General features: G+C 48.7%; 2 protein-coding genes across 2 annotated transcripts; both read left to right on the top strand.

The window, feature by feature from the left end:
- Positions 1 to 6,583: 6,583 nt before the first annotated feature.
- Positions 6,584 to 7,847, top strand: KD926_005229 (SMP-30/gluconolactonase/LRE family protein; the record flags this gene model as incomplete). The annotated part of the gene is made up of 4 exons (XM_053098470.1): positions 6,584 to 6,616; positions 6,730 to 6,890; positions 7,012 to 7,167; positions 7,259 to 7,847. The coding sequence occupies 4 exons, from the start codon at positions 6,584 to 6,586 to the stop codon at positions 7,845 to 7,847; spliced, it is 939 nt and encodes a 312-aa protein (XP_052957604.1).
- An 8,295-nt stretch (positions 7,848 to 16,142) lies between these two features.
- On the top strand, positions 16,143 to 17,654 carry KD926_005228 (uncharacterized protein; the record flags this gene model as incomplete). Its single annotated transcript, XM_053098469.1, has 1 exon — positions 16,143 to 17,654. The coding sequence occupies one exon, from the start codon at positions 16,143 to 16,145 to the stop codon at positions 17,652 to 17,654; it is 1,512 nt and encodes a 503-aa protein (XP_052957603.1).
- Positions 17,655 to 18,146: the final 492 nt, after the last annotated feature.

Here is an 18,146-nt window from a genome sequence, read left to right as displayed (position 1 = left end):
GATACTAGGTAGATATCTGGGTATCCAGATGAGACAGGTAGCCACTGATGTGCAGTACCTACATACCTACATCCAAAGGAAAGAAGGAAGGCGAAGTAAAAACCGAGGAATCCGCAGCATGAAAACCCACCTAGCTAGAATGAGTTACATTTAATCCCTACACGCCGAACACGCCATAACCGTCCTGACTACCTACTTGCCTGTCTTCCCGCTTGCCTATCGACGGAGAGAATTCAAACCCTGCCTCAGCCTCTTCAATAGCTACATATATACATGCCCGATTCCTGTTCTAGATACGCACCTACAAGCCTACCAAGTAACCTAGTAAGGGCATGTACATCCATACATAGACTTTCCCACGAACACATCGAACAGCAAACCCTCCTCAGCTGAAACCCAAACCAAACCCAGACCCATAGTTAACTATACAGTACACATCAAAGTAACTAACCATGCAAGTCAGCCAGCTAAGCCATGCAGCACAGCACAGCACAGCACAGCGCAGAGCATACACATGGCCACGAGTCCCTATGAGCTGGCACTCGCAGGTACCTACCTACCTAGTCATGGCGGGTCGGTAGCCTTGTCTTGCCCTATTTTACGCCTTTCCTACTCCCTAGTCATATTCTTGTCGTCCCCTTAGTCTTCATCCTTGTTCTTGTCTTGTCCATACGATATACAGCGTGGTTGCGGCGGGTATGTGTGTATATGTGAGCAGGTGCCTTAAACCGCAACCGTGTCGACAACCTTAGTAGGCACTAGACAGGATGACGATGACGATGACACGCACGAACTACCCTACATACCTACCTGAGCCAATCTACGCTAGCTAATCTAATTTAAATCCTGGATCTATGCACGTACTAGTTAAGTAAATCTAGGAGGGGGGATAAGTGTAGAGTGAGAGAGATACGTGGACAATCTATCCGTACCTAAGGAAGTAACTACTAGATAGATATCTAACTTAGTACAGTACATATGTACAGTATTATAATCATTATTTAAATTTAGGTTATATAGATGTATAGATTACAAAGTAACCACGTACAAAGTCTGATGTGCACATTCCTCCGTTCTCCGTCAAGACAACAAGAGTGGAAGACAACATAACTACAGGAGACGGGACTGGAGGATCGTGGATTGCATATACATGCATGACACCCGAAGAAGAATGCGTCTTTTTGGGTTTGGTTTTTATGTTTTTAATTTGGGATTTGGGATTCAGGATGGGTGGGTAGGTGGGTTCCCTCTCTCTCTTAGTTTAGTTAGGTACATCTTACATGCTTTACATGTTTCAACTGACTGGGCTGGGAGTGTACATACGGTGTAGGTAGGTTAGAAAGTAACTCATAGGTGTCTTACTGTCTAGTAAGCTGTACTACTGTACTTTGTGGATGCAGTGCGCAGCAACTATACTGTAGAAAGTTGAGACAACTGACTGGTAGGTAGGTATAAACTGCTAGACAGATCAGTCAGAATGAACCCACTCTCCACAAGAACATGCTGTGTACACATACTCCATAGGTACTTACCCAGGTATTGACCGACTCTGTATGTATGTATGACTGGAGTCCTGAGATATACCCCGTAGTACTCCTTACATACAAAAACAAGGCAAGATAAATCGCAATCTCACCCAATAAAAAAAAGCCAAGCGTGATGAGACATATGATTCGTCCATGCAGAATACCAACTATGATCGACAAGTGCAGCCAACGGATCCAATCAGTCCCACGATAATCAACTGCAAGTTCCTGTGCACTGCAGTTTGTACACATAGTGTGTACTCCGTAAGGTAGGTTGCTGTAGGAAGGCCCTACGATGTACGGTGTACAATCTTCTGGGTACTGATGTGGGCTTCCTTCATCCGAACTAGGAACCTAGGTTCATATCGCGCCTCTAGTCAGGTAGGTATGGGTTTTCTGTCGTGGCACCGAGCCACTCCTTCCTTTTAGCTCGCGTTCTTCGGTAGGCATGGATTAAAAAAGATAGAGATGCAGATGCAGGTGGGTAGAAAGAGGCGGGGGTCGGAGGGGACAAGCCATTCAGTACCTCTGTCCACAGTGTACATCTGAGTGTAGATGCGTGTACTTCAGAAATACTACCATGAAGGTGTGACGACGGTTCTTGGTCTGATGTACCGCCATGTACCTCCTTGTACCTAAACCCCGAGTAGTACATCATTAGGCAGCATTGGTGACGGTACCGGGTATTGCGGAGTCATGTACGGTATGTATCGAAACCGTCCGATACCTGCCCATACATACCGATACATACGTGTGTCGGGTCCTGCAGCCCTCCCCAACCATGTAAATATTACCTGCGTTGGTCGTGCATGCATGAAGAATCAGTCATGTGAGGCTGTCTATTCACTTGCCCAAACATCCAGACTCCAGATTGACGGGCAGGCAGACGGACAGACAGATAGACAGACAGACATATGCTGACGGCTGCCGGTCTAACAGGCCTGCATACATGGGATGGAAATAGAAATGTTGCTGTACAGGGCCAGGAACATGATGGCTCATACTCAACGGTCGCACATCAACTGGGAACTGAAGGTCAGTGCCCAGAGAGGGGGAAAAGAGTGTGAGACGACACTTACGCAAAAGAACTCAAAAAGAAAAGGAAAAAAAAAAATCCCCTCTCCCAACCACCAGCGAGCATACGCAGCAGTGTAAACCGTACTCTGTAGTTACCCTGACAGCTTACAGGGCACACCGCATTTTTCTCTTCCACCCGATTTCTCTCATGGGTGGATCTGACCTGAGTTATCAGGCCGCGGTTTGATTGCCTTCCTTTTGGCCGCAATTTTTTATTTTTATTTTCCCCCTCCCACGCCTGTATTCCGTTCTGCGTACAGAGTACTAGGAGTAACGTTAATGATCTGAAGAGCGAGCAAATACGATGATGCATCATCGACGTTATCCGGGCGGCTTCAGCTGCCTCTCTTCCCCACTCGTTGAGAAATTGTTGCCTACAGCGGCAGTGCAGGTCAATCTGCATGGAGGGATCTCTCTCCGACCGACGCCAAGAATGAAAGAGGGAATGCAGCGAGTAATCGACCCTCTGGACTCCGTACTCCGTGCTCAAAAAGCTCGGTATCGACAAGACCATCTAGCTTGCTTCGGTGTACGATCGCCCCAATAGGGCCGATCACCCCAGGCCTTTTCTTTCGGAGTACGACGTGGACATCCGTTCAAACGGACCGTTTCCTCCCGTGAGAGTCGTCGACTCTGTTCGAGGATATCGATTCCTTTCGCCAATCATGATGTAACGTCGGTCTGACCCTGGGTCATTGGTCGCACACCGCTTGGGTATTATCAAGCGGACAACGCATGGTCCGGTGTTGTCCCCAAAAACTGTAAAATAATTCGCTCCTTGAAGGTGGTTAGTATATGCCATTCAGTGTCGGAGGTCAAACCATTGGGTGGCTCTTGTCTTAGTGTACCCCGTCGAAGGAATGGGTGAACGCGCTAGTGGAGGTGCCTTTTTTTTTCCGTGTCTCTTCCCCTAACCATTTGGGTCTTTGTTGATGTATGTGATTTTCGATACCGTTAAGACCTCAGGGTCATCAGGTAACGCAGGAAAGAATTCCTCAACTGGAAGTCTGGCACAGACCTTCGACAGACCAGTGTGAAAAAAAAAAAAAAAAAAAAAAAAGAACCGGTGATCAATGCAGGAATGTACACAACGGCTGTGTCACAGGGCTGGATTTTCACTGGTAGGAAAGGGGCAAATGATAATAATAATAATAATACTACTCCGTACTCCCGTCCGTCATCGACACCTCCAAGGCCATTCGGGGGGAAAGAGACCCTGGATACGCGTGCCGTCTCTGCATCTAAGGAACGCTTCAGAAACCAGGGACCGGCATTAGACCCATCCAGTCCCAAGCCCAAGCGCCCTTGTGTTCTGTCACGCAGCTGCTCTAAAAGCCTTGGAAATAGCTGCCGGCAGCTAGATATTCGATTCCAGACTGCCAACGGCCCCAGATGAAAACAGGTCGGATCCGTTCCTATTCGTTCGCATCGCCCCATTTTGGGTTCTCTTTCCCCACCGACTCCCTTGTCTGGAACAAATGAGGCGTAACACGGGAAGGATGCCGCCCCCCGACAACTGTCAGCTAACGCTCCAAAAGTTGGTAGCTATGTTGCTATGATGACTTGCTGAGATTGAGATGGAATGGTGGAAATTTCCATGGGAGCTCTGGGTTGAATCCATTAATCAAAACGTTAATGAGAGGCTTCCTGAGACTGGACCTTCCTTTTCTTTTTCTTATTTTCCCCCTCAAATGAGATTGGCGTTGCAGCCGTTGCTGGCCGCTGCCCTCTCCCAATTTTTGGTCCTCACGTTTTGCGGACTCCTCAAGTCTTCTTCACCTGACATATGATAGCTCAAGTGGTGGAGACATTGACTTGTTGCAGAATTCAATAATGAAGTCTACCAAAGGTCCGACGGAGTCAATAGTTTGACCAGAAACTCGGCCGGAAAATTACGCTTCTGGGTTTGGTAAGGTAGCTCGAGTGAACTAGAACTGGGAGGAGCGTCGACCGTATTTTGATTTTGATTTTGATTTTTGTTTCGGTTATCGGAGGGTTAATCTACGGAAGTCCTGAGTCAGTGGCAGAGCTGATGATGGAAGAGAAGTAACAAGATTACCCCGTAGCTACCACTAGCTGCAGCTCCAGAGGGAGCTTCCTTCGGTCGAGAGTCCAGACTCCAGACACCACTTAACGAATAACCGAGGCCGCTATCTGTCGCAGATAATGCTCGAGCCATAACATCATCGACGCGCATCCCTTGAATAGAGCGGTGAACGTGGCGACCCACTGATAGGTGCTAGTTGATTTAGTGTGGTTTGGACGGGGGAAGCGAAGAAGGAGGAGCCGAAGCAGGGAAAAGAACGTACTTTAGACTAAGAGACTAGACTGCCTGGATGAAAATGGGGTGGGGACGGGAAATAAGGAAAAAATTCAGACAAGGATACGATGGGAATGGGATGGAGAGAGATGGGGAATTTCGATCGGGGAATGAATGCGAGGCCAACTTTTGTTCTTCTCTTGTCTGTCCTGCAGGCTGCCTTTATGTAAGCATCGCTGGGATGGTGGTTGGTGCCTGCCTAACAGGGAAAGGTGACTACGATAAGGCAAATAACCAACTAAAGATGCATAGACATAACAAAGTACGAGGACGGTTGGAATAATCCTAGAACCTATAACCAAGCCTTTTCTTGTTTGCATGTTGGCTAGCCCCTAGCCTGATGTCTCACACAATCGGATATGTCACATCCGACAGAGTGAAAACCCTAAGTATGCGGAGTACTCCGTACTTATGTCAAATGCACGTCGACCTCAAACAAGTATCAATTCAAGATGTTTGCTAACTTGACATCAAGTATGGCGGGTAGATCATATAGGCTAAAAGCAATCGTATGTCAGTTGCTCGGGCTTGCTGTCAAACCACAGCCGAGCCTTCCAAAAGTTATACATCTCAAGAAAGCTTGTAATAGCAACAGGAACAAAGGGCTATCGTTTCAGCCCTCAATGTACGCTCTGTTTTCGATAGATAATCTAGGTAGAGCTTCTTGTTTTCGCATCAGAAGTTTGCGTTGAGCAAAATATCATGTACTGATCTACGGAGTAGTATAAACTCTTTTGGTAGTATACTTTCAGGCCCAGCCATATTATAGGTTATCAGCCAGGGTTTAAACGGTCGATACTCCGTACATGTGTGGAGGTTCTAACAATAGTACTATTTGGAGCGAGACATTTAAGTTTACTGGGTTTCAGCTTGTATCTTTCGAATGATAGATTGCACAACTTTCATTGTAAGATGAACTGACAAGTCCAATAGACCGAACTAGCAATCTTAACGGTGCTATTTGCGGACTTCATTCGGACCCGAAGTGGCCCAATAGCAAACATGATTCCCGTCTTTGGCCTTCGCAACCTCCATAAGTCCAATTAAGGACGTACACCGTAGCTTCGAGGAATATACCTAGCACTAGAGCTCATAGATGCCGCCCCATTTTGATACTGCTCCCTATTACAGACAATCCGTAACTGACTGCTATCATAGCCAGCCTTGGGCTTAATACCCCGACGCGCCAACGTTAATAGCCCAGAAAGATATCATGGTGGATAATGAGTGGATATTTGACATTACTCCGTATATAGGAAAGAGCGATTTGCCTCACTCTTCCGACCTAAGGTCTAACCGGGAGGTGTCCGAGACACGCGCCTCATACAGTACCTTTGAGGCATATCAAACTCAAGGCGAGCGGAAGTGAGGCCTAGAAAGGCATGATGTTTTGACACTTCCCTGGTGGGGCCGACAACCCCGCAGTGCTCGTCACGTGGCCAGTCGGGTAAGGGCCCGACGAGGACAGAGTTGCTCGTCGATTCCTGAACGATTGAGTTGCCTCTGGAGCAAGGAGTAGCTTGATCCTTTTCTGCTTGTACTACCTCTCTGCTATCGTTGTCAGTCTTCTATTCGACGGGTGAAATTGCCGTCATTGTCGATCCCAAAAGCCGAAACCCCCCAGCGGAGACAAGGGAATTGGAACTGTCCCACTATCGTCATGGCCACGTTCCAAAGATGGACGGTTTCTGAGGTATGCCTAAGGCCCCTATGTGTTGGTGCTTCTGTGGTACCCTGGTCAAGGCCTAGGTACAGAGACACATCGAAAATAAGAGGCTCGTTCTCACGCTTTGTTTCCCCCGTTAGCCGTACGTCGATATAGCGGGAACCTTATTGGAAGGGCCTTTCTTTGACGAGGACAAAAATGAGTTTCGTTTTGTGGACATTTGGGAGCAGAAACTCTATGCGTTGGACCTGGCTAAAGGCCCAGGCTCTCTGAAGACGTTGGACACGACTGCGTCGATCGGGTGCGTGGCAATCCCTCACATTTCCCTTCCACTGTGTCGATGAAAGTCCCCGCAGGGTATTCCATTCCCGAGTAGGCATGTTTCAGAGCTGATCGTGGAGAACCGGGGGGCGTGTGTTTAGGGTAACTGTCAACATCGAAAATGTTGATGATAGCAACCAGGAGCAGATAGTAGTGGCGGCGAAGGAGGGATTTGCTTTTGTGAACCGCAACACGGGAGACCTCTCGTACATCAGCAAAGCATGGGAAATCCAGAACGAGCCGGAGAAGGCAGCCAGGTAAGGCCTGATTCCCTCCATTGAAATCCTCTCCTCTGCGATCCGCCTATCCCCGTTCGATCTGACTCATCCGGAACCGGAACTAAAACAGAATGCGTTTCAACGATGGAGCGGTCGATAGTCACGGTCGATTTTGGGCGGGCTCCATGAATGATCCCAAGGTGCAGACGCCGGTCAACGAAGGTGTGTTGTTCCGGTTAGACCCCGACATGAAACTGCACCGCATGGTGGAGCAGGTTACCATCCCCAATGGGATTGGATGGAACCTCGCCAACGACACCATGTATCTGACCGACTCACCCACGGGAAAGATTTACGCCTTTGACTTCCAGGCCGAAACCGGGGCAATCAGCAACCGGCGTGTCCACTATGACCTGGGAGAGCCCAAGGAGCCCGATGGCTTCGCCATCGACGTGGAGGGCTGTATCTGGAGTGCGATTTACGGAGGCGGTAAAGTGATCCGAATCTCGCCCGAAGGAAAGCTCATTGGTGAAGTGTCGCTGCCCACCAGAAATATCACTTGTCCGGCCTTTGTGGGGACGGAGCTGTTCATCACTACGGCCAAGGATGAGGCTAACGACGATCAATTCCCTGATTCTGTGCGATATGGTGGCCGACTCTTTAAGATTGATGTGGGAATCAAGGGTCAGCCCAAGAACAAGTTTCGCTTTCAGAGCTAATCCTAGTAGTCGGTAGCGTAGCGAGAGACCAATGGAAATAGGATCAATGAAATCGTGCGACTATTGCCCAGTTTATTTTCTGACAGAAGATGGATGGAACGAGCATCCTTATGGCGCTAGAATCATCCTTTGCGGGTCCGCATGTAGTTCTGTTGAGCCGGGACGAGCTCCTAGGTGCTTGTAAGCCATAATTGCTATCACTCCAAGGCTTGGGCAGGAACCGAAACCCAGGCAGCCACGGGTCTTGGGAGTAAGCAGTTCCTAGGGTCAAAATTGGTGGCTCCAGGGACAATCACACGGGAAGTTACTGTAATTGAAATTTGGAATCAAACATACCTTGGTGATATTGCGGGCTATCATTTTGGATCAGACGGGATGGTTGATGAAGAGTCCGGAGTTTGGGTGATATGTTGGAAGGGAAAAGGAAGGACTGAAGGCTCGACAGGTCATCCGTGGAAATGATTAATGACGTAATTTTGGCAGTTTGATACGGACTTTGCATACAAACACATGTATACGGAGTACTACATACCTAGGTACCTAACGGAGTAGGTAGGTACCTACTGTACATAGTAATTACATGGGTTCCAGCCTGTTTTTCATTAGAGGCCATACACTCTGTCTCAATCCATTAGGGGCTAGGCCCTGATACTGTGGTCTTTTGATATATAGGGAGTGGACAAGAACCCGGCAGGTTGGACAAGGCAAGGGGGAATGTTTTGGCAAATGTCCAAAGTGAGAATGTTACACATCCAAAAAAGACGAGCCCAGCCGGATTACACCCGATTCCTTGGACCTTTTTCTTCCGCTGAGCTGGCTTGAAGGTCAAACGAAATATATCGAAAAATTGGAAAACAGGAACAAGAAAAAAGAAAGAAAGAAAAAAATACATAAGTTACAGAAAATAATCAATCGAACTTTTTAACGGTGTACCCGGCGTAAAACTCGCTCTGCAAGCAGATACCAGGTAGTGTACAACTCCAGGTAAGGTATTCATACATGTACCGACATTTCAATGAAGGAGATACTGGATAATCCTAACACAGAAAAAAGTACATAATTACCACCGAGGCGCCTGCGTACATGAGTATAAACATAGCATTGAGTAGGGAGCCAGCTAAACATGCAAAGAAGGACAATCCCGGCTGCAGGAGACCGGCCTATGTAGTTGAAGCGCCCCCCGGAATCATCAACACACATATCCCATTTGCTACCGAGACGCCCCCGTGCCGCCGGTGGACGCGGGAGGGATGGGATGCAATCTATCGCTGGGATCTGAGATGTCGGATGCAGAACGCGCTGTTCCGGCCGGAGGTCAAAGTAACGCGATCACTTTCCCTCCGTCCATACGAATTGGTACAAATTGGCGACCGACAAGTGTGAATGGGTGGGTGGGTGTGTGTGTGTGTGTGTGTGTGTGTGTGTGTGTGTGTGTGTGTGTGTGCAGTCTTGCATGCATGTACATACACACATGCATCCGAGGGATGTACAGGTGCCACCTAGCGAGTAAGGGAGGGGGTAATCTGGACCCGAGAGAAGAAGAATCTCATTGATTGTGACTAGACAATGCCAGCGTGCTGATGGTCCCAGACCTGCAGGCGGATGCAGCACTCGTGGAAGTACTGGGATAGTACTTATTTAGTATCATGTATTACTGAAGGGCTTACTGTACGTAAGACAATAACTACATACATAACACGTACATATGTAGTGTAATTGGTGTGTTTGCTTTTTCTGTTTCCCTCTTTTCTTTTTCCAACTCAATTTTGAGGACGGCATACTGCATGATTGATTGTCTGAAGGTCAGGCACCTCGGGCAGTGTTTCTGCACGCAATCCATGGCCGATGAGTTGGTGGTACTGCGTAGTGTTTGCAGTAGCCTGTCTACACCGTACTTGTTGAACAACTCGGCCAGAATAAGAGGGATCCAAGACAATAAGACTAAATAGATATACGGAGTAGATTAAAACAAATTAGAAAAGAAAATACAAAAAGCGGGCAAGTTGGAGTAAGATTGTCACTTCCAATATACTGTGACGGCGGTTGCAGCGGCACCCAAAGCGGATTTGTAATGCAGACAGAGCACAGAGACAATTTATTGGATTTACTCAGTAGAGGCTAATGAAAGATGAAAGAAAAAGGCAAAAGAAAAAAGAAAGAAAGAAAGAAAGAAAGGGTAAGAGAGGGGTACCCCAAAAGGAAGAAGAAAAAGAAAAAAAAAAGAACAAAAGTCCCCCATAAGAGGTGAGAAGAGAAGCCGATCGCACATATTTGGCACATTGCCCTCTCACACAATATGATTATTGCTTACGGTGTCAATGATTTCATGGGGCCCCTGGGAACCTTGACTAGCATCGTTAGTCAAGAGTAATTGTGACGTGCAGGCATGTCGGAGATTCGAGAACGCACGCCGAATCCCTTCATTCCTCCTGTCGAACGACTACTAGTAGTACATAGTAGTACGGAGTACGGAGTACCTTCCTTGGTGCTACAGCTTACGGGCGACTGCTACCCCTTTAGCACTCCGGATTAGTGTTTGAGATAAGGGGCAAAGTAAACCAAGATACTGACCACCCCATGAACCGCATTTCTGGGAATGGTACGCGCCCCCAATCTCGAGCGTCCCTCGACGCCAAACCCGGGAGGGTTTAAGGCGTCGGGACTAATGCATCCACTCGCCGTCTCGCACATTCGCCATGATTCCGTCATTCCCATGTCGGTTCTGGGATAGTATCCACCGGAGAGAAGAGAAGAAAAAAAAGTCAATTTCTAGCTGCGCGGCACTAGACTGTCCGGCAGAGAAATGAGCTCAGAACAAGGCGGATTCTATTTCCGGTTGGGATGCTTAAAAGGTTTTCGCGTTTGTTGGCGTCCGTTCCTGAATTCGAAGACTTGGGAAAGATCATCGGTTCTTTCCTCTGAAGTGACTACTCCGTATCATGGATCGAATGTCTTCCTGGAGAGAGAGTCAGTAGTACCAATAGTGGTGGTCATTCATCGCTGCCGAAATCCTCCACTATACCTACGGAGTAATCGCGTCCAAACTCGGACCCTCTTCCCCTTCCCCATCCCTCCTTCTTTCTCTTCCTTTCTCTTCCTTTCCATCTCGTCCTGGTGCTCTTGATCAATCCACTCTTGGAATTCGTCCCGTCTGTCCCATTTTCCCCTGGCAGCAATCACCGATTTGTCCGCGGCAATAGTTTTGTCTGGCATGATAAACTACCAAGTAACTAACCCAACCAACTAGACCGAACTAAACTAGAACCAACCAGCTAATTACTGACTAGCTGAATGGACCATCCACCCAAAGGCTAAACCTTTAAGCTACCATATGATTTATGACACACATGACCCGCAGCGTACCGACGGATTTCCCTCATTCCATGATTCCAGAACCGAAAGCACGCGTTTCTGGCACTTCGGCGGCCCGTACGATCTACGGCACCTGTACTCCGTACGGACTACGGACTCATCAACTATTTGCTGGTTTAATGTTCACGCTTGAGATCACCATTTGATCTGGCTCATGCGACCCCTCTTTTTATCCCCGTTCACTTGCAATTGCGTCCGGTCCTGAGGAACTATCATCGCCATCACGATACACCATCACTCCTCTCCTCGATGATCATTCCCCAACTGGTGTCCTTGCACCCATGTATTTCTCCGCGGGGGGGTTGGAAGTTGAAACCAATAAAATTCATTAGTCTGACCCGCGCCTCACCCTCAATATTAATATTGTTGCGTGGTAGACAAGCACGGACTACCGGCCAAGGAATAGGTCTCGGTGGGCTCGCTTTGCCTCTAGCTCGACCGTCTAACTGACTTCATTAGGGTAAAACCCACCCGAGCGTTCGAGAGTCGACACTTCCAGCTCGAGGATCCTCTGGAGAAATCCAAGAGTGAAACGCCACCGAATCGGTGCTCGACTGGCACCTTAGTCGGTCCGACGTTACATGGCCATTCAAAAGCTCAACGCAGATATTAGGCTGTTTCTAGTTCTACAGCTAGAATTACGTTTTCCGATCGGTACTAGCGACACGCAGATTTGATAGATCGGTTTGAATCATCGCTAAGTGATTCTCCCCCCAATCCTTTTGCTCTCTCCCTTGTTTGGTCCCCCTTTTATCCTCGTTGGGTGCCTCAGGGTGCATTTTCTTTTTCGGGAATTCCTCCAAATTTCGGCCTCCCAGCCAGCCATCCACGTCCCTCGCCCACGTAATTCTCACTAAACACGCAGAGTAGGGAGGGGTGGAAGAAGAGAAAGAAAATTTGTGTCATCAAAACTGATATCTTTCAAGAGAGAAAAAAAAAATAGAGAAAATAACAGAACCGTGGAATTCTTCCAACGTCTGGTGCAGATGGATTCCAAGGCGGAGCATACTTCGACTCTTCTTCGTCAGGATGCCCAAAATCGACTATCCGGGAATACCGATTTGCGTGAAGATAACTCATTCTAGTTGGGCGCAGACTGTGTTAAATCAGGTTGTCCCCAAGGCTTTCCCTCTCTATTTTGGTTGCCCCAAGCTGTTCGATCGCCCTGGTTTCTCGGGAACAGCTTCCTTACGCTGCTCGCATCCAAAGCTTTGACCTAGCAGTGGTGCCTATACCACCAGCACATTAGGAACCAACGCGAGTTTGCTTTTGTGGCTTTTGTGACTGTGAGATTCTACCCCGGATGCTCACACCAGACATAAAAGGACTCCGCGCCATAGTGGCATTGCCCAGTAAACTTTGTTCGAATTGATGCCCAATCATGACGTAGCTGAAACACGCCTCCGGACGAAATTTGGCCCGATCTTGCTGAGCAACAAAGCCCAAAGAGACAGATAGAGAATGCTTCGTGGACCACTAAGGTCCAGGTGAGTTGAGGAAAACCCAAGTTCTGGAAATGATCTGTCTGCTCTCTGCCTCGCGTGAGATAATAATCATAACTATAAACGACCCGGTGGTCAAAATTTGGGTAAGTTGGTTCGAGCCTTCCTTGGTCGGAAGGTGTGGTCGATTGGCCATAACGTCGTCACGTCTAGTTACCTACTGGGATGTATTAATGGCGCAAAGCGAGCGACGCAACGCCGGGTGGAAAGGAAATGCAAGGTAAGAGGCAATAGGGAGGACGAGAACGAATACTGGTGGTGATCCGTAGTGAGATACTTCCAGACCACCTAAGCACACCTTCCCGTGGTTGCAGCAAAGCAATTCTCGTCCGTCATCTAATTCTCGGGGAAAGGAAAGTGAAGCACGCCCTCAGCATGCATGCAAAAGCATGGTGATTGAGCCTTTCGTCATATACCCTGACTGGCCGGAGAAGGGGCTTTACCCCATTTGGCGATCTAAGCTAGACGGACGCCTCGTTTTAGTTCCTGAGAAGGAATTGGCGAGGGAGGTCTTCATTTTTATCTATTTTATTTTACTCTATTTTCTCTCTTTCAGCCAGGCGGACTCGGTGCCTTTTGGACAGACACTGCTACTAGATAGACACGCAGGTAGCCTACAGCCGTGGTAAGGTTAATTAGTGTTCCTAGGCAGCCGGATGGGACGAGCCGTTCATTTCCAGCCCGTGCAGCTAGAAGGACACTATGTATCTAGGAACTTTCGAAAGTCGCCACGGATCAGCAAGAAGGATGCACGTAAGTCACCGATGGCACCTGGTTTGGCCGGACTGGTATCACTAATTGCGGTCTAATGCACAGAGCAATCAATCAACAAGCATGCGAAATTGACTGTTCATTTTATGAATGGGAGATCATTCCTTTTTCTGATAGCCAACCAGAGAGAGAGAGAGAGACTGGGTATCGAGGGAGGGGGTCTCTCATTCTGGCTGTTAGTTGGATTACCATCCTAAACGAGTGGAAAGGTAGGTGGAAATCCTTCTCGTGGGAGGTAGGATTCTGACCCGTGCTTTTTCTTTTCAATTGATAACATGAAGTGGTCTGATCCAAGGCGGTGTTGAAACGAGCATCCAACTGTTTTATCATCTATCGAGGCGGTAAGGGAGAACGAGAGCTCAGCATAGAGCCGACTAGTATAGAGACAACCCAAGACCCCGACACCTTACCAGAGGAAGTATGGACTCGAAGGTCTGTATTATATCGTTGTAACCGAAAGGCCGGATGACTCAGTTGACTGGACGATACAGAGAATCGGGCCTCCACCGATCCTGCCCACCCACTCACTGCCCACTACCCAGTGCCCACATCCATGGGCGTGGGCGTGGGCATGGGCATGGCGTCGGCGTGGTCGAAAGTGATCCGGCTCACTTGCATCTTTCCCCAGCCTCGATTCCACATTTTACATTTTAGTGAGGACGCTAGCTCGTCATGAGTGGGCTTTGTCTTTGATGTATCCGTATTTTTTTCTTTTTCTTTTTCTTTTTTTGTTTTTAAATTACTTTATTTCACGTCGTGGCGGACAGAGCGGGATTGACGGTGATGTTAGGTAAGTCATCGACTGGGAATCTCTCTCTGGCTTCCTAGGTCCTCTGGGTAAATTAACTCATTAATTAATTCCCACCGTCGAGCCAGGAAATCAGTATGGCGTGTTATAGCTTCGCACCCTTCCATCTGAGGAAAGGAAATCATCCTTCTCCTACTCCGTCGGCACTTGGGTCGGCGGTAGCATGCCGCCAGGCGGGTGTTTTCCCAGGATTCTACCTAGAGTCCTTCCTTCTAGCTTGCAGGTTACTGGCTAACATGAGGCCAACCAATGACGGTACCGATAAGGGCCCAGCCAGGTGAGGTTCCGATTTCCCCGGGGCCCATATGGCGTTTGCGGTTCCCCTTTGGCGACTATAGTGGTACCTTCGGGCGAGTCTATGCATCCATCTGTCGGGTGTACCTAAGAGAAGTAGGTGTATGTACATACAGATGTACCAGATACCTTCCTACAGGTAGGAGCATCATCCATCAGTCAGTACGGGGTACCGTACCATACCGAGGCTGCCGGTAAGGTATGTACATACCACCTTACATGACGGGAGACGACATTACGGAATGGGGTAACGGTACGGGGGTACCTTCCGGGTAGCAGTACCTCTGAGGTGATGAGGTGGATGGATGCAGCTAAGATCCTGGTACTTTGCCGGTACGCCATGGACTGGGCTGCCTGGACAATTAAGTCTATCGCGCTCTCTCTCGCTGGATCCGCTTTTCTTAGTTGTCCCATCCCATACCTGTGGTTCATCACGGGTCCCACCCGCTTTGGAATCCAAATCTTTTTTTCCCTTGGTTTTCTTTCTTATTTTCCTTAATTTTTGTTTATATTTTGTATTTTTTGGGTTCCCCTCTCCATATTGCACACCGCTGAATTGAAGGCCTGCTTTAGGTCAACGGCGATCTGCTGGGAAGCCAATCCGTCACGGCGAACTTATGTAGGATTGCATTGGAAAATCGGGAACCGACTGGTAATTATCAGATTTATTAGGTATTTACTCGTTGCATTTGATTTATTATCATTTTTCATTTTGTGAAAATTAAACAAATCATTTGCCTCTGGCTTTTCTGATTTGCATTTCAGTTTTTGGGCTAATCGGATGTTTTTTTTTCTCTATTTTTTTGGACCTTATTTCCCTTAATATTTTTCTGGTATTTTATATTTCTTTGATATTTCCTTTTTTTTTTTTTCTCTCTCTTAAATGATTATGATCAAGGAAATTTATAATAATCCAGGAATCACCAACTTCAACATCTCCGTTGTCCTTTATTAATTTTCCTGTCCTTCCCGACTTCTTCTTTCTTCCTTCTCTCTTCTCTCTTCTCTCTTCCTCTCTCACACCCTCTTAAGTGCAATCCTTCTCCAATAAAACACCCTTTCCTGTCCCTCCAGATTTGATCCTTCCTGTATTTCCTTTCTCTCGCCTGGATTGATTCCTGCCTTTGGTATATATAATTTTGGCCTACCATTCTGTAGTAAATATTCTACTACAACATTACTCTCCTACCACGGAACCAGACGGAGACAGGATTTTGCATGAATTAAAATCCAAGTTATACCTTCTTATTTACCTCCCATTGATCTGGATTGCACCTTATTTTTCTTCCTTCCTTTCCCCCGGTTTATTCCCCCCCCCCTCTTTCCACCGTGGCTGCTCTAGGGATCAGTGTGTTGACTAGCCCTCCATACCCCAACCCGGTGCATTCCTCTCACCAATATCATTCGCTGTCTGGCTACCATCTTTCCCAACCGACCGGCTCCCTCTCTCACGCCCCGCGTCAAGAGTCTCAGACTCAGCTGGAGAGAGGGGGCCCCGCGCCATGCCCCCAGTCCCTGCGTCAGTCCATCGAACGAGACTCGGAGCATATGTCGCAGATTTCCTCGGTTTCTGGCCCTGCAGCGGACGATGCTCTTCTTCGATCAGACTCCCACGCCATTCTCGACAAGAAACGACCTCGCGTAGAGGACGAGTCGACTGTGGACGGTCGTGACCCCGTGCGTCCTCGGCCTCTTTCGTGGAATCCATCGGCTCCGGTGGAACCCCCGCTGAAATCGACGCAGCTTCGTCCCATCGGCGTTCAGTCCATCTTGAACCCCCCTGCTAAACCGGGCTCGATAACTGCCGCAGGCCCTGCTGAGGCTTCTCGAGAGGCACTGGGGGAACAGGCGTCCGTCCGTGCGTCCCACCAGCGACTTCCCTCATCTCCCTCTGTCCATCTCCCTTCGCCATCACTTCATGCTCGACGGCTGTCTGCCTCTCCTGGAATGAGAAATCGTCAAATGAGTACACCTCTTTCGCCGTCGGCCCGGTTTGTCAACGCGGGGGCTGGCCTTCCCGGAAAACTCAGTGCTTCTCAGTCTCCCTTGGCCCATGAATCACGACCGGGGTTGTACTCGGCAACGCCTACTTCCCCTATGCCTCTTGAGTCGGTTCCCGGACAGGCTCACTCAGTACCAGTACATCAGCAGCCGGTGTCCATATCAATGCATTCCACCCCGACCTTTCACAGCCGGCGAACGAGTGCGGCTCCAACGCCAAATCTGAGTCCCCAGGAGACAAGCCCTACCACGCCTATTTCCTCCTTCAGTCAATTCGGCCGGTCATCTCCGTCGTTGAATGGTATGTCGGGACCGCCCCCTGCTCCACCGTTCATCGCTTCGTCTTCTCTGTCGGCCAAGGACCCGGTGCCTCGTCTTCCATCCGTCGTATCTGGAACCAGGCATGTCGGGGATGATGCGGTAACAGCAGCCGCAGCAACAAACACCACAACAGCAACATCAGGCCAGACAGAAAACGTTCCTCTACCTGGGATGATCCCATGCATCTTGGATCTCAAGTCGGGCTCATCCAGTCAGGCAGAGAAGCGGAAAGCCAACAGCGATGCGTCAAGGAGGTTCCGCAATCGGAAAAGAAACGAGATGCAGATGGAGCAAAAGATCACCGCCCAACAAGAGGAGATTCGCAAACAGGCCGAGACTCTACAGCGACAGAACCAGGAGATTCGGACCCTGATGCAGGAGCGAGACCACTATCGATCGGAAAGGGATTTCTATCGTGAACAGGCCAGCCGACTGGGGCCTGCCGGCCAGGGTTCTTCCCGGCCAGCCTCGCCTCGGGCTTTCCGATCGTCGGTCGAGAACACGCCCTCAGAGCGTGATCACTACATTATGAGGAGAGTAGGAGATGCCCCGACAGGACCGCTGCCATCCTCCTCGAACACCCCCCCCCTCGCGTCTGCGAGAATGCCCGGAGGCTGGACCTCTGCGTCGTCGCAGTATCCCTCGTCGGCTATCAGCCACGCCGAACGTGGAGTTCTCGCAGACGAGCACCAGGCCAAGTCGTTATCTCAATATCCGGGTACTTGGGCTCGTTCTTGAATAGGAGCGTGAGAATGCCATGGGGGACTCTGTCTCGCCATCTCGACTTTATCGGATGCGAATCTTTTGACCCTTGAAGGGTGACGAAGCATTTTCCTCAGACTGAAGCTCTGATTCTGATCTATTTCATTTCCTTGGATATTATTTTTCTTCCTTATATACATTTCATTTCTTGTTTCTTGGTGTTCGGATCTCGATACAAGACTGCATGATATTTTTCCATCTCGCCTGAGGCGAGGGCTCCACTGCATTGGATAGCATTGCTTACAATAGCGTGATCAACCTGGTTGTTGGCGGGTGCATTCGAGTGGGCGCGAAAACACAAAACGGGATTCTGCTTTTTCTCGCTCTTTTCTTCGTCTGGTGAATCCAGGTCCATTACTTCTTCACTTTTCTGGATATTTCTTTTTTATTTTCTTAATTGTCCGGTCATATTCTTTGTTATTTGGGACATTTCTTTCTCTCTTTCTCTTTTTCTATACGCGAGTCTAC

This window comes from Aspergillus affinis (genome assembly GCF_023601865.1).
Source record: "Aspergillus affinis strain CMG 70 chromosome Unknown NODE_25_length_320802_cov_86_012257, whole genome shotgun sequence".
NCBI classification, from domain to species: Eukaryota; Fungi; Ascomycota; class Eurotiomycetes; order Eurotiales; family Aspergillaceae; genus Aspergillus; species Aspergillus affinis.
This window is presented reverse-complemented; position numbering and strand designations above follow the sequence as displayed.